At 40.8% G+C, this 27,759-nt stretch overlaps 1 protein-coding gene across 3 annotated transcripts in view; it reads left to right on the top strand.

Moving 5' to 3' along the window:
* mgaa (MAX dimerization protein MGA a) overlaps positions 1-27,759 on the top strand; it is an 80,973-nt gene that overhangs the window by 34,690 nt on the left and 18,524 nt on the right. For 2 of the 3 annotated variants that reach the window (XM_036150777.1, XM_036150778.1), the window contains 13 exons: positions 813-1,095; positions 1,191-1,318; positions 1,409-1,477; positions 3,691-3,796; positions 3,915-4,252; positions 10,451-11,128; positions 11,990-12,254; positions 13,671-13,949; positions 15,324-15,452; positions 19,618-19,896; positions 22,424-22,965; positions 24,625-24,773; positions 25,403-25,469. In XM_036150777.1, coding sequence (XP_036006670.1) covers positions 813-1,095; positions 1,191-1,318; positions 1,409-1,477; positions 3,691-3,796; positions 3,915-4,252; positions 10,451-11,128; positions 11,990-12,254; positions 13,671-13,949; positions 15,324-15,452; positions 19,618-19,896; positions 22,424-22,965; positions 24,625-24,773; positions 25,403-25,469 — 3,312 coding nt within the window. The remainder of the gene's footprint in view (positions 1-812; positions 1,096-1,190; positions 1,319-1,408; positions 1,478-3,690; positions 3,797-3,914; positions 4,253-10,450; positions 11,129-11,989; positions 12,255-13,670; positions 13,950-15,323; positions 15,453-19,617; positions 19,897-22,423; positions 22,966-24,624; positions 24,774-25,402; positions 25,470-27,759) is intronic. The other variant, XM_036150779.1, reaches the window with a different exon arrangement.

The raw sequence follows: 27,759 nt of genomic DNA, 5'->3' as shown, positions 1-27,759 counted from the left end.
AACAATTAGTTCTTTACCACAGGATCTAAATGCGTACCTCTGCAGTCTCCTAGTAGAGACGAGACCTGCAGCAATAAATAATCTGCTGTAGGGACGGCTCAGTCATTCTGACTTTGCTTACATGAATGCTTTTGAATTGACAGCTTCACAGAGCTTCTAGAGCTCAGCTCTGGGCCAGAACAGAACCTTCTGTGAATTATTGTTCGCCCTTAGGTCTAGGTTGGTAGGAGGTTGTCACATTCTGATAACCTGGAGGAAAAGCACCACCATGTCCACGACATATTGGGTCTTACACAGACGTTTGAACCACAAATTTAAAACATGATGTAAAAAATATTCTCAAAATAGTGGGGCCATCTATTTAATGAGTTTTTCCTGCTTTTTTCACCATACAACCATCTGAATATTGTTCTTTCTTTCTCCCTTTCTTTTTGTTTTTCTTTCTCAGATCTGAACCTTAAGTACCTAAATTATATCCATGTGCTATATCTAAATGAACAATCTCTGCTTCATCTATTATCTTTTTGACCTTAAAACACATATTGTTTACTTTTATTTTTATAAGTAGAAATAAAGTGAGACAGGATAGGGATAAAACTTTGAACAGGTTGCTATGGAAACCTGGCCATGCCTGCTCAGAGTTTAAAAACCTGTTTATTTGAAATCTCTCTGACTTGTTTTAAATAGTTAAAGAATTGTACTTGGTGCAGTATGAGGTCTATGTATTTTATTTTTCTGTTTTAGTTACCTTCAGCGTTAAGCCCTAACCCTAGCCGTCTATCCCTTCTCACTGCTTTTCATTGCACCCTTAGGGTTTTGTGAGAGAGAACCCGACGGCTCCGATCCGGCTGAAACAAAGAGAAGCTCTGCGGTGTCTGAACGACTTCTGCAGGCTGGGATGTATCTGCTCCAGTTTGTCTCACTGTTCCAGGATCAGCCACTGCGGTCGACCCTCCTGCATGTTCGGCTGCAGCTGCCTTAAGCAGAAGGTGGTCATCCTCAAGAACCTGGGCAGCTCTGACTCCAGCCCCGCCTCCCCACATGGCAAAGTCAAGAAGAAGAGGAGGAGGAGGATGATGATGAAGATGGCCTATGGTACGTCTTTAAATTCCGCATCTATTGTTTAATCAGAATACAACTTATCATTGAAAACATATAAGCATATTCCATCCAACCTGTTGAACTTGCAGTTCTGAAAGAGGCAGACACCGTGACCCAACCTGCTGAGCGGATCCGGACTCTGTGGAGGAAGGATGCTGAAAACTGTGACACGGAGCCTGTCCATGCACCTGAAGCAGCTCCCGTTCTCCACAGAGCTGTAATTATTCTCCCTCGCATCGACACCTCTACAGTATAAATAAGGGGGGCAGATATGAGTGACTGTTGTGATGCTTCAAACTGTTTCCAGGTGAGAAGAAAATACAACAGCAGCTGTGCCAGAGTTCGAGGCTTTGTAGCCAAGATGCAGAAACAGAAGGTAAGAAAGAAGTCTCTCACCGATAAAGTCGACCTTTACGCAGACATCTCCATTGGCTTACAAAAGCCTTCACGCTCCCTGAGCGTTTACACTTGTAGCCTCGGTGCTTAGGGCTGGGTATTGTTTCAAATTTCACAAATCGATTCGATTCCCATTCTCAAGATCTAGAATCTATTCTTTTCGATTCGATCTGAAATTGGGATTTCTGATATTAAAAACATATTTTAGATGTTACCTGAATTTCATGTAGTTAAGCGACATATTGATACTAGTATCATATTAACATTCAACCTCAAATTAATAAAGTAATGGTAGTTGTAAATAAAGTATTGGTGGTGGCTGTGAGGACCAAACCCTCTCCCTGAATGTTGAGACAATTGCTTTCACAAACTGTGGGGCACAAAACTCAAACGGATCCAGGGTAGAAAACAGAGATATCTACAGCTGCTATTTCGATTCAATTCAATAACACTTTATCAAATCAAAAGGGACACTAAATTTGGATACTAACCTGGTGCAGAAACAAACCTGCCCTGTCAGACGACCGGGTAGGTTTGTTTCTGCACCGCAGCGCCTAAATGGGTCCTCGTGCCAGTGTAGATCATTTCTATATCAGTTGCTTTATATGCGAAAAGCTTTATTAGATTTTATCCTGGGACATGCTCAATGTACACAGAATGGGTAGGTAGAAGAGAGGGGGTAAAAAAGGAAGAGAAACAGATGAGACAAAATGCTAAAAGGGAGAAAAGGTGAAAGAAAAAGAGGAGAGGAAAGGGAGGGAGCAAGATAAGATCCTCTGAGTCTGCTTCTACACTTGCAAAGAGAGATATAAAAAGAAACAGCAAAAGCAAACAATAACGTATTACAGGTACAGGTACAAACAACCAACGCCTTGATACCATCACTGAAGAATATACAGTATTATTTAATACGACATGTATGAAGTGACAGCTGAAGATAATGGGGGTTTTCTGTATAGAAGGGAATCTGTCAGTACCTGAATCCAAGCACCTGTAGGTGTTTGTGAGAGTGCACTTGTGTATGTAAGGTTTGTTCTTAAGACAAATACTCAGCAGTGGTTGTGAGGAGCCAAAGACCCGCCCCCCAGGTCACTGAGACAGATGCCAGGGGAACACAGACCCTGGCGTCGGACCCACTAGACCAGGGGTCTTCAATGTTTACAGTATAAAGAGCCATTTTGCCTACAGTCCACTTGAATTAAACTTGTTCAGAGCCGCAAATGTTGCGTAGGTTTTGAAAAAAAAGACAAGCTATAATTTGTGATAAAGATCTACTGTAGGAAATATGTTGTCATCAGTAAAGAAATGACATTTTATGTCTATTTTGAGGTTTGAAAAAAATAGGATGGATGGAATGTTGTTATTTGTGGATGATGATGTAAAAAAAAAAAATCATAGTTTCCAACATAATGAGAAAAATATTGATTTAAAATTAAATATTACTGGCAATTTTAGCATAATTCTGTTGTGAAAATTAAAAGCAATTAGTCCAAAAAAAATGTTGCTAAAACCTGCATTTATTATCATTACTACATTTAAATACCATAATAAAAATTTGTAGCCAAGAGTCACTGTGGAAGGTCCAAAGAGCCACTTGCGGCTTCAGAGCCACAGGTTGCAGACCCCTGCACTACACACTCTACTTCGGGCATCCCCCAGACCCCCAAGACCCAGCCACGAAAACCTTGCCACGAATTAATATTTAGGTCTGGCCTCTGACTGGACCATTCTAACACACGCATATGCTTCCTGTCTAATTTTTGACTGCTTGTTCAGGGTGGTTGTTCTGCTGGAAGGTGAACCTCCACCACAGTCTCAGGCCTTCTGCTGCCTCTAACAGATTTTCCTCAAAGATTGTCCTATATTAAGGTCAATCCATCTTCTCATCAGCCCTTACCAGCGTCACTGTCTCTGTTGAAGAAACGCATCCCCACAGCATTATACTTCCACCACCTTATTTGACAGTGGGGATGATGTGTTTGCAGGGGGCTATTTTTTGTTTCTTGGAACAAAGTCAGACAAAGACAATCCAAACAGAACTTACAGTTGGTCAAAGAAGTTGCCGAAAGGGACTAGATAAGGAAAACTGTAACGGATAGCTAAATGGTCTTAAAGACATTTTAGATCTGTACCTGAACTTACTCCAACCCATTCCTGAACCGTATAACATGTAGTTCTATCTTTATCACACAGGAGAACTCCAGAGAGCTGGTGTCGGGCAGGCATAAAGCTGCAACACTAAACCCCGTCCAAGATGGAGAACAGACTGCAAAGACAGTTAAAACACCCAGACCTCCTGGTAGGTTCATGATCTATCCACCGTTTTCCCATTAGTTTTGCCAATTGTCTTTAGTATTTGTATTTTCAGATTCGTATCCCAAGTTTAATGGAGGGCTTTTCTATTTTCTCATCAACAGATGCAGGCCAAACACCTAACTCTAAACCTCCTTCAGAATTGCCCCATCCTCAGCCATCCAAACGCCTCAGCATCTTGGCTGACTGCACGTGGGAGAGTGACTCTCAGCGCAGCTCGGTGTTGAAGAAGCTGTGTGAGGCGATGGCTCTGGATCAACTGGATAGACCTTTCTGGATCAAACACTTCCTCATCACGCCGACCGAGGAGACTGTGGAGGAAAGCACACCAAATAAGTGCATCCACTATAGGGTCCAGATCTCCACACCCTTTCTGGGAAAGGAAAAAACCGTTTCATATGAGGGGAGACCAGGCATCAAACAGGCATCTCAACACAGACAGGTGGGCAGCGGTTCTTATCATACATGCTATCAGTCCTTTTCTCTTGGTTCTTGTCCATGGTGAGATCTTCTTGTAAACGACACAATCTATTATGTGAAATTGAAGAGGAGCTGTAATTTAATGCAGATACAGAAAAGGGTCATATAGATGTCAAGAAAATCACTCAATAACCTTTCCTGTCACATTAGTCCAATACCACAGTCTGTCCAGCTTGACCTGATGGTCAGCTGTATCACAGGTCAGGTCCACAATAAGCAGGAGCAGTATCTATGTCTATCTATATCGCTTAGCATCACATTGGCATTTTAGATGAGAATAGCTGTTTTGTTTAATGAGCTTCTCAGAAACATGTGTTAAATTTACCAGGAATGTTGTAGTTCTCCAAAACAGCCATTAGCTGTTTAACAACCTTGTCTACAGTTGATGTCGCAGAAAGGAGTTTGGAGATCTGTTTTTGATCTGAATTTAGTCTGTTGTAAGCTATGCGGTGGTCAATATAGCAAACATTTCATATCTTTTATTTACAGTAAAATCAAAATTCAGATTTGCCACACTGTGCCAATATAAAATCTTTAAGAACAGTTTTCCACTGAAATAGATTTCTACACATATTCTAATCAGTTTTGTATAATGGTGGCAACTTGTTTCAAGCACAGATGAGATTGAATAACTGCATTGGCGTATTTTAGGCCCTGCCGGCACAAACATGGGTTTGGCTGTGTCCGACAAACTTAATTGTCGGATGGGGGGTCCCATCCACATTAGGTGGCCGTGAAACGGACAGAATTTGAAACCTGCTTCCTACAGTGGGAAAATCTGAAACCACGCAGTGGCTCTGTCTGGACATCTGCATAACACGTTTGCGCTGGCGCGCCAATGTAGACCTCGCCTCTTCCTTAACACCCATGCACTAACACAAACGACACCAAATGGCAGACTTTGGCGTTGCGGTTGTGTTTCAGACACTTAATTTACGCTGAAATGCACTGGCGAGAACTTTTCCGGTTGGAGTTACTGGCTTTTTATGCTAATTTACTCCATTCAACCTCCCAGGTATGTTCCATGTTAATTCAGCATGTTGTGGATGTAGTTTGTAATTGAATAAGTTGCCTTATCAAATTAAATGTTTTTAATATTGGATTGTGTGAACTACATTTCTAAATAAATGCGACTTATAGTCAATTTTTTTTCCTCTTCATAACGTGTTTTTTGACTGGTGCAACTTATATACCGGAGTAACTTATAGTCCGAAAAATATGGTAATGGTGGCTTTTACATCAACACATAGAGCATGGGTTAAAGTTCTCCGTTGCAACGGATTTCGTCAATTGGGAAATGAGAGGTAAAAATAGATCCACTTAGTTCCGTTTAGACTTTGTATTGAGCGCCCGGAGATAATGTCACGCAACCACTAGGAGGCATATTGGCAGGATAAGCTTGTACACAAACCAAGTGACCAATCAACAGTTGTTCAGTTACATGACAATGGTTGACTCGTGTTGTGCCCCTGGATGCACAAACCACCGAGGGAAGTTAAAAGACAGAGCATAGTATCGCATCCCTAAGGATCCTGTTAGGAGGGAAGAATGGATTTCTGCCATTAAAGGGTCTCGGAGCGCGATGAAGGAAATCCATCGCTGGATCCCGTCACTCAGTGGATTGGGCTTGTGCACTGAACATTTCACATAAGGGAACTTCAGGGGAACGTAATTTGATATCTTAATCTTATCTTTTACGATAGTATTGCTAGCAATTGCATTACAGTTATGTCTCCAGAGTTTTCATGGTAATGATTTGCCAATGCAAGAAAAAAAGTATTCTCTGCAGCAGTGCAACAGTACTAATGCTATCAGGCAACCGTTTCTGTAGTAACAGAAAGGCCTGTATAGTAAACAACCAAAACTTCAGTGATCATGACTTTTTCTCTATATAATATTGGCTAAAATTTAAAATCAGCTGCCTGCATAAGCCCAACTTTTACACTGTATGATCCAGTACAGTGCCTGACTGAATAGTCAATCCTGCTCCTTCATATTGTACAGTGTGCAGAAATATGAGGCAAGTGAGTATTTTGGTCATATCCTTATTTTAAGGCATGTTAACTGAGGGGTCATTTAATCTTTGTGAACGATTCACCTGTAACAAAAATCGTCGTAAATCTCACTATTTCAGCTACTAGTTGCTGTCTAATGTTATCATAGCATATGCTAGCATAATTGTAGGCAACTAACCCAGTATGGCAAGCCGTTTTAACATAAATTCGGTTTTACTGCCCTTAAATTCGAGATATCTCAAATTGTTTTATGACTAGACGTTTTAGCAATTTAAGATATCTCTAATTGTATTTTGACTAGTCAAAATACCTATTCCAGATATCTCTAATTACATTCTGACTGGTCGAAATGACATCAGATTTTCCATTGAGTTGTATAGAAACGTCAATTCAAGATATCTCGAATGAATTACTGACTATCTGAAATACCAATTTCAGATATCTACAATTATCTACAAATCTACAAATTACGACTAGTCAAAATTACAATTCAAGATATCTTAAATTTAGTTTTGACTAGTCATAATTCTAAATAAAGATATCTCAAATGCCACCATAATTCAAGATATCTTAAATGTATTTTTGGATAGGCAAAATGTAGTTTTGACTAGTAAAAACTAAATTTAAGATATCTTGAATTGTAATTTTAACTAGTCAAAATTCCTTTTAAGATATCTCTAAATGAATTAGAGATATCTTAAATTATTCAGCTTTTCCATTTAAGATATCTTAAATTGACATTCTGACTAGTCAAAATGACGTTACTGATATCTTGAATTACGAAACGGCTTGCCATATTTCATCACACAGGAACCGGTATGGCAAGCCGTTTTAACATAAATTCGGTTTCGTCTGACTATCCGTAATTACATTCCAGATATCTTAAAATGCATTTTGACTAGACAAAACTACATTTTGACTATCCGGAATGGTAATTTAAGATATCTATGGCAAGCCGTTTTAACATAAATTCGGTTTTACCGCCCTTACGTTCGAGATATCTCAAATTGTTTTATGACTAGACGTTTTAGCAATTTAAGATATCTCTAATTGTATTTTGACTAGTCAAAATACCTATTCGAGATATCTCTAATTACATTCTGACTAGTCAAAATGACATCAGATTTTCCATTGAGTTGTATGGAGACGTCAATTCAAGATATCTCGAATGAATTACTGACTATCTGAAATACCCATTTCAGATATCTACAATTATCTACAAATCTACAAATTAGATTTAGGCGATTAGATAGGCGAAATGCAGTTTTGACTAGTAAAAAATAAATTTAAGATATCTTGAATTGTAATTTTGACTAGTCAAAATTCCTTTTAAGATATCTCTAAATGAATTAGAGATATCTTGAAAGCGTCACACATCCGTAGATGTAATTTAAGATATCTCGAACGTAATTATGACTAGTCAGAATTACAATTTAAGATATCTGAAATAAGACATTGCGTGTAAGCCCCTTATTGGCTGTAAGCTGCCTGAACATTCAATGGCGCTGGCTGTTTTCGACAAAATTGTAAGAAAATGCCACAATATAGAAAGAGCTTTTTAAGTATGGGATATGGAGAGAGGGCGAAAATAGTATATTTGAAGAATGCTTAAGAAATTTACAAAGAATTTCGGATTTACTTGCTGCCGACGCACACAATGCACTGAAAAACGGCTAGCTGAAAGCGCTACTGTCGACTCATGTCCAAGCTGGAAATAAGGAATATTCCTCAGCCCGGACCAGTTCTGTTAATAACCAGATGCAGTTTTTATACTGTGGTAAAGCATCTGCCTCTTGGGAATTATGGTAAAGCCAGCTAGCGCTTGATTTTCACATGCGAGACGGCACAAAGCATTACAGCACCCTCCTTTAGCTTCTCTGAAAGCTGAGGAATATTCCTTATTTCCAGCTTGGACATGAGTCGATAGTAGCGCTTTCAGCTAGCCGTTTTCCAGTGCATTGTGTGTGTCGGCAGCAAGTAAATCCGAAATTCTTTGCAAATTTCTTAAGCATTCTTCAAGTATACTATTTTCGCCCTCTTTGCATATCCCATACTGAAAAAGCTCTTTCTATATTGTGGCATTTTCAGCTTTGGGCAGTTTACAGCCAATAAGGGGCTTACACGCAATGTCTTATTTCAGATATCTTAAATTGTAATTCCGACTAGTCATAATTACGTTCGAGATATCTTAAATTACAACTACGGATGTGTGACGCTTTCAATGACGAATCCGGTGACATAATTTGAGATATCTTGAAAGGAATTTTGACTAGTCAAAATGTAATAGAAGATATCTTGAATTATTATTCTTCCTAGTCAGAATGTAAATAAAGATATCTTAAATTACCATTCCGGATAGTCAAAATGTAGTTTTGTCTAGTCAAAATGCATTTTAAGATATCTGGAATGTAATTACGGATAGTCAGACGAAACCGAATTTATGTTAAAACGGCTTGCCATAGTTTTAACTAGTAAAAACTAAATTTAAGATATCTTGAATTGTAATTTTGACTAGTCAAAATTCCTTTTAAGATATCTCTAAATGAATTAGAGATATCTTGAATTATTCAGCTTTTCCATTTAAGATCTCTTAAATTGACATTCTGACTAGTCAAAATGACGTTACTGATATCTTGAATTACGAAACGGCTTGCCATATTTCATCACACAGGAACCGGAGGCGTGCGCTTTTGTTTTCAGAGGAGCTAAAGGAGGGTGCTGTAATGCCTTGTGCCATCTAGCATGTCAAAATCAAGAGCTATCTGGCTTTACCATAATTTAAAATTTTAAAAATAAGAGGCAGATAGCTTTACCACAGTATAAAAACTGCATCTGGTTATTAACTGAACTGGCCCGGGCTGAGGAATATTCCTTATTTCCAGCTTGGACATGAGTCGATAGTAGCGCTTTCAGCTAGCCGTTTTTCAGTGCATTGTGTGTGTCGGCAGCAAGTAAATCCGAAATTCTTTGCAAATTTCTAAAGCATTCTTCAAGTATACTATTTTCGCCCTCTCTCCATATCCCATACTGAAAAAGCTCTTTCTATATTGTGGCATTTTTTTACAATTATGTCGAAAACAGCCAGCGCCATTGACTGTTCAGGCAGCTTTGGGCAGTTTACAGCCAATAAGGGGCTTACACGCAATGTCTTATTTCAGATATTTTAGATGACAATTGAGTCTACTGACATTATCATGCAATTCAGAAAATTCGTTCTCACCTCTTTTTATATATTCTTTTTAAATTTCTCCAGTTTTTATTCATGATTATCCAACATTTTTCTTATTTATCCTCAATAAAAATTACATTGTTAAAACCACACAAAAAAACCTATGGGGATAATAAAGTTTATCTAAATATTATAATATCCTCCACTTTTTAGGTGGTGGATCAGCCAATCAGCTCTCTCTGTTTCCACCATCTTTCCTGCTTAAGACACTCTTAATATCACTAAAAGGCTTCCCCACTACTCTTAACATTTTGCCTCACTTTAGGAGGTCTCTTAAGGCCTAAGATGCTTTGTGAATAACTTTATCTTACCAAGGTAAAATTCTAGGAAAAATCTTAAAAGTTTGGAGTTTTACTAAAATGACGTTACTAGGACTACTTTTAGTCTTAGGAATCTATGTGAATACGCGCACTGGCCTATTCCAAACTGGGTCAACAACAGAGTTGAACAGCACAACTACAGTTCCAAAAAAAGTAAAAAACAAAGCAACTGGACTTGTTTTCCGTAGTTTGACGAAGCAGCTGGACTGCTGTACGCAGTGTAACTTTTAATTTTGTATTTTATTTTGGCAAAAGTGCAGCAGCCTGCAAACATGGAAGCCAGTAAGAGAAGCGGACCAGAAATGGAACAGAATACAACATCATATACCTGTCCTGTGGAAGTAAAAATTCAGTGGGGATTCACAACAACAACACACTGTTTAAAAATGGCGTATTAGACTGTCAGTGGCAGGCTTTTGTACCAATATAAGCCACTAGGTATCATTATTACTTATTCCTCCTTTAAGCTGAAGCTGAAAATTGGGTGCCATTCAGAAATTACTGTTATGCAGTGTTGTATTTATTTCTGTGGAAAAAAATTTCACAGGAAATAATTTGACCTTGTTATGTTGTGTCCTGGCTCTTATGTCTTTCAGGACCACTACTCCGGATTGAGTCCAAAGAATGACAAGCCTCCTAAAGACTCCAAGAAGGCGACTGAGTCCTCCACAGACTGCATGAACTCTATGGAGGACAGGCAGAAGGAGGTGGAGCCTATGGAGGACTGGCAGAAGGAGGTGGAGCCTATGGAGGACTGGCAGAAAGAGGTGGAGCCTATGGAGGACTGGCAGAAGGCGGTGGAGCCTATGGAGGACTGGCAGAAGGCGGTGGAACCTATGGAGGACTGGCAAAAGGAGGCGGGGCCTATGGAGGACTGGCAAAAGGAGGCGGGGCCTATGGAGGACTGGCAGAAGGAGGCAGGGCCTATGGAGGACTGGCAGAAGGAGGCGGGGCCTATGGAGGACTGGCAGAAGGAGGCGGGGCCTATGGAGGACTGTCAGAAGGAGGTGGGGCCTGTGGAGGAGTGCCAGAAGGAGGCGGAGGCTATGGAGGACTTCCTGAAAGATGCCAAGGACGTTGATGTACAGGTAGCTGGAAAGGGCTGCAAAAGTTACACGGAAAGACATGAGCTGAACAGAAGCAGAGATAAATTAGATTCAAATAAAAAGAGCAGGGTTGGCAGCCTTGCTCTGCCTTTCCTGATGGGATTAACACCTGCTGGCTTCCTCTCAGCCAATAAGAAACAGCCAGGAAGATCAGAGGATGTGATACAGGTACAGGCCCATCTCTAAGTAGAGCCATGCTCCTCTTTATTTATCTTCCCTCTTGGGTTTGATCACCCTGTAGCTTGTTTTTCTACAAGTACTGCATGAATGTTTTGGAATTGGTTGCTGGTATTTTCCACCCTTTACCAGTTCTATATAAGGTATTATTTAAAAAAAACAACAACATTGCATTCTTTCTGCTCTCCTAGTGGCAGTATCATTTGCCAGTGATGATCAACCAGACCTCAAGTAGACGATGTAGAGTAGAGGTTTCATTTAAATGTGGGTGGAGTGCATCAGTGCAACAATACGCTATTTACCTGCCAAATCCCCCATTGTGTGTGTTTAGCACACATCTGACAAACAAAATGAAATACATTTCTGCTTCACAAAAATTAATCTCAATATGCAAATGTTGTTATTGTGACAAGTTTTCCATATTTCCCAAGTGATCTCTTTGAGACACAGGCGTTTCTCCACACATACTTGGTTTAGAGAAAAAAAGAAAAGGTTGAATGTAATGCAGAACATGCTGTTGGTGTTGTTGAAAGTTATGTGATTATGAATCAGACATACGTGGGAAAAATACTTCTACTAGTAATTTAGTATTAACATAGACAACAATTTAAATAAAACTCAAAGCAATCAATTGAAAATATTGACTTTTATAGATATTTCTTTGCACAAATTACCTATAATAGTCTTTTAAACAGTGCCATATTTATTTTTATTTCCATTTTATTAATCAATAGATGGAAATTGTCCTTCCTGTAAAAGGGATCTGGAGAACCCCTGCTGTCAGTGACATCTTCAAACTTAAGGCTTTCCTGACTGAAACTAGTGATGTCCACGCTTTCTGTGCTTTTGCAGGTGAACGGGAAGCAATACCCTTTTGCAAAGGTCCAGTTGGGCAGGATGGGGGCGCTCCATCCGGCCAATCGTCTGGCAGCTTACCTAACAGGTCGGGTGGGGTCACAGAGGCTGCAACAAGCTTCTTCAGCGCTTGAGGAGTCTTGCAAAGGCCAGAGTTCTCCCCGCATCAGGGCGCCCACTCTCTGGATCCCATCTGCTTCTGCAGTGATGCTTCAAACTGAGCCAGCAGTCACTCAGCCAGCTGTCACCATTCTTCCTGCAGGTAAGCACACAAGTCCAGCTTTAGAGAGTGCACATTCAGCAATAAATAGCTCGAAGACGCTATAGGAGATCATTTGTCTTCATTTCAACATTTCTCTTCTGACCTTCACTACATAGAGAGAACGACGGCTCAGTCTGCCGCAGCCACTAGTTGCTAATATTACAGCTAGCTGTAGCTATTGTTCGCCTTCTTCAGGATGGTCTGCTTTCTCTGTTTAACTTGTTACCAGCTTCTTACCATTAGTGTTGTGGCTGAAGGGCTACTCACACTCAACAGGACAGCTAAAAATAACACAAGCCTGATAGTTTGACAACTTTGTGTTTTTATAGTGTGACGTTGGGAAAAGAAATAAGAAATGTCCTTCAGACTAGGGCGGGACAATATAGAAAAAAAGGCAAACTCCTAAATATTTGTCGCAACATTTTCAGAAAGAACTGAGCAAAAGTCCGGTTGCCTCCGATTTAAGCCTGTTTACCCAGATAGCTGAGAATTTGCAAAGGCATGTTCAGATATGTTCTTGTCAGGTATGCTCTGTTACATGTTCACTCTTTAAGAAGCGTGGTTTTATGTTGGGAAATCGTAGTAAAATCTAGATTGATTTTTCTGTAAATAATGCCTCCAAGTCTTTTACCTTCTGGCCCATCTCTTGTATCTTTAATAGAGCTTTAGTAAACTGCTGTTCTAAAATCAGCTTTTTCAGCCAGAAACGATTTTTGTATGTTGAGACCCACAGTCCAAAAACTTGGTTGTCAGAAAACATAATTTAATTACGCATATGTACCAAGATAATACAGCATTGTTTTATACCTCAACACATGCAGAATGTAAACATCACTGGTACCGGAGAAAAATCAGTCCAATGAGCCAGTCCAAAACACTGGACTGAACATAAGATGCCACAACACACTGGTACAGTCATGAGCAGTCCCTCTGACTAGGGGAGATTTTCTAACAGCTGTGCTTTCGTGTTACATTCAGGTACATCTTGTACACTAGACTCTCCAAACATCAAAACAACTCCTACATAACAACATTGACCATTTTCAGGTTGTTTGTTGAATCCAGCCAGCCGCTATACTCGCTTAACAAATCAAATCTCCAGTCAGTTCTAAAGTGATCATTTTTGGTTTGGTCTTGGTTGAAGTGAATAAAATAATTATCAATATGTGACTTTAAAACTGAACTATATATATCAGACTCAGATTTATTTTTGTGTTCCATTACACCTTTACCTCTATCGATGTCTCTGGGGAAAAAAGAAAAGCTTTAGCCACCAAAAATTTCTTTATCAGCGAAAATGAGATGGGAGGTAGGAAAGAATTCTGCAATAAAACATTTTACAAATGCAGGTTTGGAAGAACTTTGGTATCTTTTCTAAATCCCTAATCAGTTGTCTATTGTTTCATGCATGTCTAGTTTCTGAGCCCAAAAACGTGGTTGCTGCATCTTCAAATCCATCTTTGACCTTGATGCCTAAAGACCCTGAGCCATTGCTGATCCGGGTTCCAAGTCCTCAGAAAGTGCTGCATGTGGTGCCCCCTCGGATTCTGAACACTCAGGGCCAAATGATGGATCTGAAGCCAGTCCGGTCATCGTCAGGCCACCAGTATTATCAGAAACCGGATGGATCATTGATCCAGTTGATTCCCTTTAACCAGCTGAGACCAGTTAATCCATCGGCAACCGTTCAGGGAGGTAAGTTTCTAAACCCCACGAGGAAATGTTTAAGTCTGCCAATATATTGTTTCCAGCAAATATCATTATGGGATGTTATACAGAGGAGGTTCAGTTTAATACTGTTCTGATCAAATCTAGTTCAGGTTGTGTTTATCTTTAAAGTGTAACTCATCCACATGTAAAAGCATATTTCTACAGAGCCCCTGAAGGGACATGGAGGGAAAAAAAACTATTGTGAGATCGCAAAAGGTTTTCCTACGTCAGCGAACCGAAAGTAAAACAAATGACCTGATCCACACTCATTACTGGTTAGTCACCACATAGTTGTTTGCCAACCGCCATTAAATAGAAAATAAAGTTGTAAACAGACACAAAACAATGGAGGCGCAAACACGTCATCCATGGGAGAAGTTTATTGATTTCTATTTTAGTACTGTCCTGACATATAAAGACATTAAATCCGTACTTGGCTACAGACATGGACTTGACATTAGTGAGAGACATTTTAAAAGATTAAAAGAAAAAGTTTTCCTACGTCGGTGAACCGGACGTAAAACAGACACACAACAGCGGAGCCGCAAAGTAAAAAGGATAAAACCATAGACATAATATAAGAGTAGACCCCGCACTGACTGTCGCGGCGTAGGAATTACGGCCGCCATCTTGGGGCGGTCGACCTGCTACCCTAACCTGCTGATTCAAGCTGAACACACTAATGATACCTCAGCACTGGGTGGCGTATTTTTGTTTAAATCGACGGACTATTGACATCAGGGCTCGAGGGCTAACTTTTCACAAGTAAGATTAAAAGATATCGTTTATATTATAATGTTATTTTTCTAAGACAGAGAGATACAGGTCTACACGTCCAAGTTTTTGTGACTTAGTCTCTCCAAACTTGCATCTATTCCGTGAAGGCATCTCGCAAAACTATTGCGAGATCTTGCAATAGTTTTTTTTCCCTCCATGTCCCTTTTGGGGCTCCGTATATTCCCGCCCCTAGACAAACTTGAAAAGTTCCATCAGAGTGGGTGGAGGACATACGGGGACGGTATGGGAGGGGGCTGTGTTCAGCATGGGGGGGAAGCAGCCGCAAGCTTGATTTGCCATATTGAATCAAGGAGAGTGAGCAGAGTTATGCTGGCAGTTGCACCACGGTTCGGTCTTTTGAAGTGGAGGATTTTTCACCATCCCCAGAGATTGAGGGAGGTAAATTTCTCGCAAATTTGCAAATAACACATAAAAAGTTGGTAGATTTGTTCTTAGTCGCTTTTTTGAGGAAAAAAGTCATGAGAGGGTTTGAAAAGTGCAACAGTGCTCACTACGGTGCCACAAGATGCAGGGAGCTGTGTTATTTATTTTTTAAGACTGAGCTGTATTTATACCCCACAGCAGCAGAGCCATCTACGTCACTCTCTCCAAATTACGTCACAGCAACCAAAAGCAGTACGGATTCAAAATTCAATGCAAGACCACAGTTTAACCCCCGGAGGGGCCACACTGATGATTTTAGACACAAAAGTAAGATTTCAACAAATTTGCACAAATTTTTCATAATAATGACAATGATATGTAAATAGCACTATAAGACAACCATGTCAACACTTTATTGGCAAAAAAAGCTGATTTGGGGCTGAGTTACCCTTTAAATAGACGTTCACTTGCCTTTCAGTTGGATAGTTGTTTATACAGCAGCTTAATTTGGACCGTGCATTTTAATTTAGTTGTAGTCACAGAGTTCTGACTAACAAGGAATTTGGTTTTAGTGGCATGTAAGAAATACCTTAGTTATTTTTTTAATATTCACTGTTTATTGCTTTTTACTGCAAACTTTACAGTAGAAAAAGTTAAATATTTACAATTTTCTTGGCAATATGCAGTATGAAATGAGAAAAGATCATCAAGAAAAAAAAGGAAATGTCAACAAAAATATTAAACTATAAGAACATGGAGTAGCAGTATCATAACCAGTTTGCTTAGTAATAATTTACAATTGGAAATTGGATCAAGAAGGTGCAATGTATTGGGTCCAGGGAGAAAAATGTTGTCCACTTCTTGTCTTAGAGTAAAAGTAATTTTCTCCATCACATATATATTATGAATCACGTTGATCCAGCCTTTAATGTGGGTGGGGCAGTTTTTAGTCATTTTCTAATTAGAGCTTTCTTACTGGCAACCAATTAAACATTGAACATATATTTTTCCTCCTTCTTTATCCCCCAGTTAGTTTAATGTTAAAGGTAGAGGGGATTATTTTTCCGGAAACGTAGATAAGAAATGCCCACCTTTTTTTTTTTTTTTTTTTTTTTTTTTTTTTAATGAACGTGCAAAACCATCTACCTGCTCTTCCCCTCCTCAGGGCTTTCGCGTTAAAAAATCTCCCAATACACTCTGGTCTTCTTTCTTCCTCTTCTTCTCCTTGGCTTGTTAGAGCATTCACTTCTTTTCACTCTCAGCCATTTTCAAAGAATATGGTGAGAGCACCAGAGCTACAGTGAATGGCTAACACTGAAGCTAACCGTAAACATAAACACTAGAAGTGACACAGCCAGCAAGCAGTAACTAATAAGGAACAAGCATGCACATTGGTGTTGCGTGAGCGCGTCACAATGACTGACATGTGGGAGAACCAATAGATAGGGTGAAAGATAAAGCTCCATTTTGTCTCGCATCCTCCGGTTTGCCTGTTTTGCTGATAGTTCTAGCCTTGCTTGCTGTTCTCTTTTGGTGAAATAAGATAGCAACTTTTGATATCAATTAGGCACCTGGGTATTATAGGACGAACAGCTTTACGGCAGCCCAATGTATGGCCATTGGCATCAATAGCAGCTTTACCAAGTCTGCTCATCATAAGCAGCGTCTAGCTTGTTTTTTATTAAGTCACTTAAAAATTTCATGAGTTGCAGGCTGCGGTTAATTTGGCCTGTTTTTGACCGTGAAGTCTCTTACTTGGGCAAAAAACTAAGCCATTTGTTATAAATAAACCCACCCACTCACGCTGCGCTACGGACAGGGAGCCAGCCGGGGACTCCACTATCTGCCCGGATACTCTGTCTCTGTCTCTTTCTTCTTGTCCCCCTCCATCTCCTAAATAAACAAGAGCGACAAATAGACTCATCCTTGATGCCGGGCTGACGGTGAGCTGCCAGATCTATTGGTCTGCTGTGGGGTGTGGGGGGCATGTGGAGGGAGTGTTTACAACAGTGCTATTTTAAAAAGGTCCTGTAGGGGGAGTGCCACTCGAAAATTACTTAGTATGGGTTTAAGGAAACTACGTCAAAGTAAAGAAAATGCTGCTACAAAGACAAGGGAACAGTTTCTAACTGGGTGAGACCAGAGATGAGTCTCAGAGCTTTTTGTGAAGTTTGCGAAAGTTATGTTTCAGTTACACACCACAACACTTAAAGAGCCTCCTGGCGATCTATGGACTCATTTTTTCTCCAACACAAAAATATCTGCCAGACAACCAAGGTGCAGCAGCCAAGATTAACTTAATATTTAACTTCACACAAAAGTTTAATAACGTTTACCTAATAAGCTTTAAAACGTTTTGTTTTTTTCCCCAATAAACTTCATTAAACTTTTTTCTAGCTTAACATGACACCGTTCCGTTTTGTAGACCCGCTTTGCCGTGCAGGGTAGCGGGGTGGCTGGTACCTCTTCAGTGGTTAATGGGCAAGAGGCGGGAATGCAGGGACCATCCAGGAGGGGCCGCCAAGTCACAGGACCAAAGTTTCAACAGTTTTATCAAACTGCTCCTTGCTGTTCCAGCTCGTCCTCTGCTGCTCTGTTAATGCTGACTGAAGCAGGAATTACAGATGCCCACAAGCTGTGAAAGAAGCTGAAACGTCTCCGCAAAAGCCGTGGCCCTGAACAGATCATCCGTAGCCCATTCATCATGGCCTTTATTTTTCTCGTGTGAGGAATGCAATGTGTGCACGTGTGAAGTCGGGTAAATGTGTGTCTCACAGTCAATGTGCAAGAGCTGAGAGCCCTGCCCTTGGATGGTGTTCCCTTAGAGAAGAAAATGTGAAAAAAAGTCTCCCTAACGTTACCTGTTTGAATATTTTTAATATTATTGAATCGAATGAATCCTTTAAAATTTATACCAAGTCCCTCTTTGAACAACTGCGCAAGACCGTGTTACCTGCTCTTCTGCTCCTCAGGGGGATTGCGTGAAAAAATCTCCCAAATCCACTCTGGTCTTATTCTTTCTATGTTTCTCAGCCATGTTTAAAGTATACGGTGAGAGCAGCGGAGCTACAACGAACGGCTAACACCGAAGCTAACAGCTATGCTAACCGCTAAGCCGATACATAAACACTAGAAGTGCGCATGCGGAGCCAGCAAGCGGAAACTAACAAGTAACGGGGATGCAAAATAATTTTTTTTCTTCAATGTTTTGAGCTTCAGACTCTGTAGAAAATAACTTTTATTTTTGGTTCTCCTCAGTCAATTTTTAGAAGTCTGGATAGAGCGATCTTCTCCAGTTTTATTTGCTCTTTGGAACTGTGAGTAGATTCTGGGTGGAGAACCTGAAGAGTCCAGTTGGATTATGTAGTTTTAACAATTCACTAATATAGAAGGGAGCCTGACCTTGCAGGGCTGTGAAAGTTGATGAGATTTTAAAGTCTAAAATGAACAGGTAACTGGTGCAAAGACATTAAAATAGGAGTAGTGGGAGCTCCTCTGTGTGTTCCTGCTGCAGTGTTTTGGACCAACTGAAGGCAATAAAGGGCTTTTTGTTGATACAGGACAAAATTGCCTTACATTAGTCAAGACAAGGTGAAGGAAAAGCATGAACAATCATCTCAAGCTCTTGTTTTGACGCCCACCTTCTTAGTTTAGAAATATTTCATAAAGACAAAACTGTTTTGGACAAGATGTTTTAAGTGATATTTGAGTAGTGTTGATGTAACAAAAAGCAAATCCTAAATTCTTTAGGTTTAGTTTGGCAGCCATGTTAAGAAATCCAATCTGTTGCCTGATCAGATTAACCATCCTCTCTGGGGCAGTGATCAGATACTTGGACCCTGCGTTCAGTTAAAAGGAGTTATGTTTTGTGCAACTAGTAATTTCTATTTTGCACCCAAGTAATTACATGTTTTAAGGACAAAGAAGGTGTACAGTTGAATGTCATCTGCATAAAAGTGAAAGGGGATATTTTGAAATTAAGAAACAATTGGGTGTCATCACTTTACTTAGGAAGTGATCATTTCAGACCACGACATTATACTTCTGCTTGTCAGGTATACTATGTGGTATCCTTTCTTATTAAAAAACATGTTTTTATGTTAGAAAAATCACGATTTAGTAAAATCATGATTTTGATTTTCCTGTAAAACTAGCATTTTTTTGTGTGTTTAGACCCAGAGTCCAAAAACTTGCTTATCAGAAAAAAAGGTTGACTTTTATTGTCATGTGTTCTATCATTCTAAATTGGTTTCTATTTAGTTTTGGTCTTCATACATAAAAAAGAAAAAGAACATTAAAAGGAAAAAAGTTTTCATCAACAAAGTTAAAACCCTCTACTGACATTTCTGGGAAAAAAAGCTTTATCAGAGAAAATGAGATGGAAGGTAGGAAAGAATTCTGCAATAAAACATTTTACAAATGTAGGTTTGTAAGAACTTTGGTATCTTTTCTAAATCCTTAATCAGTTGTCTATTGTTTCATGCATGTCTAGTTTCTGAGCCCAAAAACGTGGTTGCTGCATCTTCAAATCCATCTTTGACCTTGATGCCTAAAGACCCTGAGCCGTTGCTGATCCAGGTTCCAAGTCCTCAGAAAGTGGTGCATGTGGTGCCCCCTCGGATTCTGAACACTCAGGGCCAAAGGATGGTCCTGAAGCCAATCCGGTCATCGTCAGGCCACCAGTATTATCAGAAACCGGATGGATCATTGATCCAGTTGATTCCCTTCAACCAGCTGAGACCAGTTAATCCATCGACAACCGTTCAAGGAGGTAAGTTTCTAAACCCCACGAGGAACCGTTTAAATCTGCCAATATATTGTTTCCAGCAAATTCCGTTACGTTCACCCCGGTACCAAAGAAACCTGAAGTCACCTCTGTTATGCCATCATAGCTTTGGACAACATTCAGATTGAATTGGAAGCTAAATAAGTTTTACTGGCACCAAGGATCCGCCCTCTCAGCAGGGTTCCATCAATGCTACAAAAGCTTTGCTCCCAAAGACAATCGATCACTTCACTGCTTCCTGAGACTCACAGAGAGAGAATCCGTCCTGGACAAGCCTTCCAGGCGTGGGGCCTCATGGGGCCCGAAAGACCCACAAGTTGAGTAAAATGTGCCTCTCTGAAACTCAGTTCCTGCTGTTTTGTTGGGACAGCAAGGGGAAATTCTTGTCCTCTGTGAAGCGGAGGACCTGACTGGCATTGGAGAAACTGTGGGCCGAATCAAACTGTTGTAGGAAGCTGATTCCAGACAACCTGGAGCGGCCAAAAGTCGACATATGACTCAGTATAACAAGTTGAGAGCAAAAACCGATCTGCAGTCGCCACTGCAGGGCCTCGGACTGGCCTATCCTGACCACATTTTGGCTGGCAGCATGTCTTCTGCTGCTATGCAGCTATCCCCTGCTTTTCACTGCTCTTCCTTGGATGGTCAAAGTGAACCGAACTCACACAAGGCACCGCTAGCATTTGATACCATGTGATTGCCCATACCTCTCAACTTTTATCAAAAGTTAAGAGTGAGATTTTGCTCATTTCCGGGGGCGGGGTGGAGCTGGGGGGCGTGGCTGGGGCCGTGATTGGGGGCGGAGCTGACCTGACCCTGGAAGAGCTGGCCCAGTAAACTCAGTCTCAATTTTATCCTACCAGACATGGAAGTAGACATGTATTATGTTTATATGTGAAAGAGAAGTGTTAACACGTTATTGTTCTGTTAGTGGGTTAAAACAGGGAAAAAAACACACAATTGTTCAAATGATACTGAATAAAATAGAGTAGTTTTAAGTTATTGACCGTATTATTACACTGTTACACATTAATCTATGGGTTTGTTTATCTGTGTAGATCTATAACCTCATTGGTGAATCAGGCTGAGTTTCTCCAAGCCTATATGTTCCAACATTTTCCTCTCAGCTGCAACTCTTAAAGCACACAGGGGTTCACACTGCGTCTTTACGCATGATCCAGCTGCTGATGTTTCTTGCTTATCAGCTCCATGCACTTCTAGCCTGTTACAGTTTCTAACCATCATCATCACCTTTTACAGCGACAGGTTTCTTATCTGAGTCTCCGCGCTGAACAGACAAATCTCCTCTATGGCGCAGGGCGCTCTGGTGCGTACTTGCGCATGCCGTTCTCTGTTGTTTGTTTGTGGTCGGAGCGGACGGAATGATGACTTCCTGCTTCGCTTTAAGCCCACTAATAGTCTTAAATGGGGAATCCTATAGGTAATATAGCACTCTGCATGCATTGCAACCCTAGAATTGATTAGTATAGGCGCAGCTTTTCAAGCGCAGACCCTAACCCTAAAAAAAACACTTTTTTGGTAACATCTGGTATCAGCATAATTTAGACGTAATGATATCGGTTTGAGGCTTTGAGGTAGGCAGATTTTACCCCCATTGGTGCGCTGCACGTGAGGGATGAACAGTGGGAAAAATGCATAAATAAAGAGTGTAAAGGGCTCCTTTAGAGAGAAGAGGAGGAATGATGGGTCTGAGCTAAAATCGCTGATGTTACAAGTTCCTTCAAATGACCCTTAAAAGTGTGCACCTAAATTACATGTAACGTAATTTATGTGCACCTGAATTAAAGCGCAAAGCTTTAATTGTTATACGGAGGAGGTTCGGTTTCCCCAGCTTAGCGCAGTCCGAGGCACTGTATCAGCGTAATCAAGATGCTGAAATCGGCATTCTCTAGCCTTTTCATTAGATAGCCGTACAATTGTATAAGGGGCGACAGTGGCGCAGGAGTTGGGGAGTCTGTCCTGCAATTGCCGGGTTGCTGGTTCAATTCCCCTGCTGGTGGTGATGGTCAGGGGGTAGCAGCCTTGCCTCTCTGCCTGCTCGTAGCCACTATGGCTACTAACATAGTTCACCATGTGTGTGAATGACTTTGTAGTGTAAAGCCCTTTGGGGTTGTCGGACTTCATAACGCACTATACAAGTCACCAACAGAATACCAGTTGATTCTGTCTATGGCACCCAAACCCCATTGTAAAATAGTTGATGGGTTTCACCTTAAAATCTGTATGAAATGTATGCGGTAGGCCTATGTATTGAAGTTCAGCTCTGTGTGTAATGAGTTAAGTTTTAAGTGTAGTTTTAACACTGAACTGGGCACCTGTATTCTGAACCCAAACTGGAGCATGAAAACCATTATCAGACTCATTCTGGATGCTTGCTCTTTAGAAAAAGAAATCCAGTTAACCAACAGAGGTGGTTCTGGAATAGATTTCAGTGTAAAGAAACGGGTTTGGTCTAATAAATTTTTCCCATCTCTTTACTCCACCTCCTCAGCCTGCCCTGTCAAGGACCCTGTCTTTGTCAACGTCCCTTACCTGACCCCCACCCAGATTGTGTGTTCAGAAGACAACCTCACACCGATTCAGGGCTCAACCCATCCAGTTGTCCCCAACCTCAAGAAAAACACTCCACTAAAGCCCCCTGTGGGTCAAAAGACTGACTTGAAGGTCCAGTCCGTGCCCTCAGCCACTGTCGCTGAGGGCACGGCAGTCGAACACCAAAATGCTTCACCACAAACCCAGCCGACCATCCAGCCACCCACAGAGGCTGACGTTCCCAGGGTGAGCCCGTCTCTGGCAGAGTCATCCTCACGGAAGCTCTCCCCCGAACGAGACCTTGCCTATGATCCAGCGGACCTGGACGTTGTGTGTGTGGAAGCGACAGAAGTGGTGGACTTGGTGTCCAGCAGCGAGACGGAGGACTCTGTGTCCAGCAGCGGGACCGAGGACTCTGTGTCCAGCTGCGAGACGGAGGACTCGTCAGACTTCACACAGTCGGACGGTGAAGAGCAGAAGCAGCTGACTGCACACAAACACGTAAATAGAGTCCTCAAACGTTTTCCGAGACATTTTCTTTTAACATGTTTTCCTTTTTAAGTCTAAGATTCTAGTGGATGAAGTGAATCCAAATTCAATGAAGCAACGAGTAGATAGAGATGCTGTTATTGTGTACGCAGAGAGACATTTTTTCTGGCTGCTTTTCTTCCGTCAAGCTCTCACCTGCTGATAGTATTTTTACCAGATTCCCTTTCTCTTTAAATGGTAAGAGTAACTGTGTTCAAAAAATATATTTTTCTACTACTACTAAGAATGTACCTTTATGTAACGTTTATTTAAACATAAACAGTAATATTCTAATAAAACACAAGCATCTTGCAGAGCTTGACCTTCACCAACGACCTTATCTCATTTGCAGACAGATTATAACTCGTTTTCATTCTTCGTAAAAAAAATTCTCATATCAATAACAGAAATGTTCTATAACATCTTTTTTCCCCAAAATAAATTGAAGCTGTGCCCAATTTATTGGAGTGCTAAAAAATCAACAATTCGTATGTAGATTTATAGTCAGACCAGAGGGGACAGCAGTCGGTACCAGGCAGAGCAGTGGGTGTTAAACCTGCTCTGCAGTTAATTCAAAACAAATCCAACATGATTTCAGAGCTGATAATTCAAACTCTTTAACACTATATTTGCAGCTAGTCGGATTAGCATAGTTAGCATTAATACAGCAGCCTGTGTATGGTTCCCTTTAGAATAGCGAGACCCCTGAACTAAACTGTGACGTAACCAGAAGACCTTTCCAGATCCACCATGTTGCTTGACAGGTAGAATTGGACTCCTCAAAAGGATAAAACAAAGTAACTACTGTAATAGGCTAATCTGCCCTCACTGTTGAAGTTAGCCCATTACTGCCTGAATTTATTTACAATCATCAAAACTCTCCCCCAGTGTTCCACCTCATTGATACCAATATTAGTTAAATGGGCTGTCTTGCCTCAGTAACATCTTCTGCACCAAAGAGTGTTTCTGTTGGAACCATCTGTTGGCACATTTAAAAGAAACATTGGATTATAGCTTCCAAAAGCAGGTCTGGGCCGGTCGACTTATATCGGTCGACTCTGGTCACCAGCAGATTTTTCGATGCATCTGTATTTATGGATGTGAATAAATCAGTAGTCAGTACCAGGCAGAACACTGGGTGTTAAACAGGAGTAAATACCAGTATTTAGTTCAGTTAAGGAATGTGAGAGGAAAATGCCCTCTGGAGTTGTCAGGAAACGTGCCCTTTAGTCTTAGGTTATCTCCAAACTATCACACCTCTGCCACGTTTCTACTTATACTTTTACACTAAAATATATCAGAACATTGTCCAAGTAAATAAAATAGGCTCTCCTCTAATGAATATTTCCTAGTTAAGGAAAAAGCTTCTCCACACCTTGTAGAACCACAGAGTAGCTGCACAGTCCCAGAACCTCCTGTGTGCTAACGATGGTTCCTCCTCCATGCCCTACAGTGCTCCTCATGTCTGCTAAGCACTTGAGGGATGCAACGTGCATCATCATTGCTCTTTATTAAATCTGTTAGCTTTGTGATGGAGAACCATTCATAAATGTGTGTAATGAAATGCAAACAGAAGCCAAGTTGCTCTGCAGCTAGAAAATGAAGCTGAAGTGGTGTCTGTTGTTGTGGCAGGGCGCTGCTGCAGCTGGTGAGTCAACAGGTGACGGCCAGCAGGAGGAAGAGAAGGAGGACAAGGCTTGGCACAGCATGTTGGAAAAGCTGGAGGAGAGCAGCGGCTGTGGAGCGGCTCAGCAGAAGATGGAGATGACCAGTAGTTCAGAGTAAGAAGTGGAGCCACATCACTGGGGGTTAACCAGACTGATGACTAGTGGTTTTAGTTGGAGCTTGACAGATTAATGTCCACACTTGTCAACAGCCTCTAAATGCCTGATATCTGACATTTCTGAGCTGTGCTGGAAGACATGGACTCCAGGATGCAATAAAAAGGAAACCAAAATGACATGAGCTCAGATTATCCAATGAGCTCCTGATGTTCTAACTTGATTAGTTGTTTCTCCAGAATTTGGAAGGCATTAAATTCAGGAGGGGACCAGCTGGGAGCTCTCACACTGTTCAAGTCCTCCTGTGTTATACTCCTTAACTCCTGCGCCACTCTCACAGGAGTTGGGGAGTTTGTCCAGTAATTGGTGGGTTGCCGGTTCAATCCCCTGCTCCAACTGTCTCAGTCGTAGTGTCACACTTCACCCAAATTGTCTGCTGGTGGTGGTCAGAGGTCCCGGTGGCCTGTGTCAGTCTGCCCCAGGGCAGCTGTGGCTACTAGCGTAGCTCACCACCGTCACGGTGTGATTGGCTGACTGTAGTCTAAAGCGCTTTGGGCTCATCAGACTAGTTAAAGAGCTGTACAAGTACAAGCCATTTACCATTTTATCTTGGATTTCCTTTTTTTCAGTGTGGACAGTGAGGAGGAAGCTTTCGGTCCTGCCATGAATTCTGCAAGGAAGGGGTCGCTGAAACAGGTGAGCACTGCTGTAAACAAGGAACCCTGCAGTTCCTGTACGTTCTGAAAACCCTCCTTTCACTGAGGGTCCACAGCCCAGATCTCACTTTATGCACCCCTGGACAATAAACAGTAGCATGAAAAACTATTTGCCTCTTAGAGATTTCTATTGGCTTTTTTTACACTGAAAGATTCTCATAATGACACATTTTCATATTCAGCTGGATTAACCTGTAAATGCAACAAACCGTTTTCAGGTTCTGATCTCATTTATTGAGAGAAAGCAGCTATCCATTCCAACCTGGTTCTATGAAGGGATGAGTATCGTTAAGGGTTTATCAATAATAATATTCTTATCGATGCGGTGCTTTATTGATCTCCTGTTTGTTTTTTATAATAACAAAAGGGTGAAGAAAACAAATAATAGACAAAACTTTTAAAATCAAAAGTATATCACTAAAGAAACTGGCCTGTTCAAAATAGAAGACGTTGCCCATTTAGGCCATCTAGAAGCACCATATTAAATGTGCAAATAATTTATAGCCTATGCATACATTTCTTATTTGTTTTAAATGTTATGATTCAAATATTATGCACATCTCAGTTGTAAGAATGAATGCCCACTTATGTTAATGCTTCATGTGTTTGCTTTGCGTGTGTACATGCATACATACCTGCTGTATCTGGTTGAGAGGCAGAGCTTTTTGCACTCGGGACGTAGAACACCGTGCATCTTTTTGTTTGTATATGGTGCGGTTTCGCGAGGTGTTTAGTGAGATTAGTGAGATCCTGCTTTTGAAAGAAAAGCTGTTAATGCAGTAATGGCTGCGTGTGTTGTCAGCAACTATTGTTAAAAAGTAAAGCCAAACTTTGGAGCTTTTTACTTGCTCTGCCATTGTACCTTTATCAGTGAGCGGGGAAGCTTTCCTTATGTTGGATGAGATAGAGAGGCAAACAAGTGAGAGCAGAACAGTAGCTCCTCCCAGCAGTCCCTTCTGCAGGTGTGTACATCTTAAGGAAAGGATTGGTAATAAAATATTGTTTGAGTTGGAGTTTCCCTGAAAAGTTGAATAAAACATTAAGCCTTGCGCAGTCATATATCCAAGGACGTCAACGTGGAGTCAGTGCCACTGACAGTATGAGAACAGTCTGGGGTGCGGTGTGGCGCATATCGTTAAGAGGACTGATAAGGCTGAAGCTTGTCGTCCAACACGGCCCCGGTGCCGCTTTGTTACCGGGTTTCAGTACCCATCCCTAGTTCTATGTGACCCTAACTCCTTATGTGATGCCTCTGTACTACTAAGTGAATCAGTCAGCAACTGTAAATAATACAGTTTAGTTTATTCAAGACAAATTAAAGGAAAAAAAACATGCTAAATGTTGTGGGAGGAAACGTGTGTGTGGGTGTGTGTATGTATTAGGAATGTAAACAAATAACCGACTTACAACTAATTGACGATTAATGGTTAATTATATTAAAGTTTGCTCCATCCAACTAACTGATAACATCCAAGCGCCCTCTGCTGGATAGAGGACATACTACAACACTGAAAGAAGGTCTGACGGTCATTCTAAGTAGAGCCACATCACAGTAGCAAGTAAAAAAAAAAGTAATGATGGACGCAACATGAAGCGGTCTGAATGGAGGCCGATGTGGGATTATTTTTGCACTCTGTAATGAGGATGCAAAATGCTCTTTATGTGGTTCTGTTTTTAAATCTGAACTCTCAACAAGTTCCTTAAAGGGATCCACGTTTAGTTGTAACAATGGACTTTATTTGAGAAATATCTGTTTCAGATGTAAAAACAATACAGTAACAATACTGTAAGCTGTTTAATTTGTATACATTTAAATAAAATATTTTTACACGGACGTCACCATGTTGTTTACGCTGCAGTGCATTCTGGGCAAATGACATATAGTAGGTCCTAGTGCTAGCTTCACCCAGCCAAAACAGCAATGATCAATGTTAAACCTTTACAGTTTGAACCAGAGCGTGTTGAAATTTTCAGTTAACACGTGTTTAGGGTTTGGTCTTCGTTCCGATGTCAGGTCCGTCATTTCAAATTTGGTACCACATCCATGTGGTATTGTCTAAATTTACACTAGTCAAATGCAGTATGATAAAAAAACAACTTGGGTAATGTTAACCATCCTGTGTTATCTCTGTAGGTTCCAGTCCACTAGGACCTAATCGCGTCATCAACCCAGCATGCATTATGGAGGGGAAAAAATAGCGACCTCCACGGTTGAAAAATATAACAAATATATAATATTTTAAGTAATTATGAGTTTTTACGTATCTCAA

Source organism: Fundulus heteroclitus, chromosome 19, assembly GCF_011125445.2.
Source record: "Fundulus heteroclitus isolate FHET01 chromosome 19, MU-UCD_Fhet_4.1, whole genome shotgun sequence".
Lineage (NCBI taxonomy): Eukaryota > Metazoa > Chordata > Actinopteri > Cyprinodontiformes > Fundulidae > Fundulus > Fundulus heteroclitus.
Note: the sequence above shows the minus strand (reverse complement) of the source record. Positions and strands in the feature narration are given on the sequence as shown.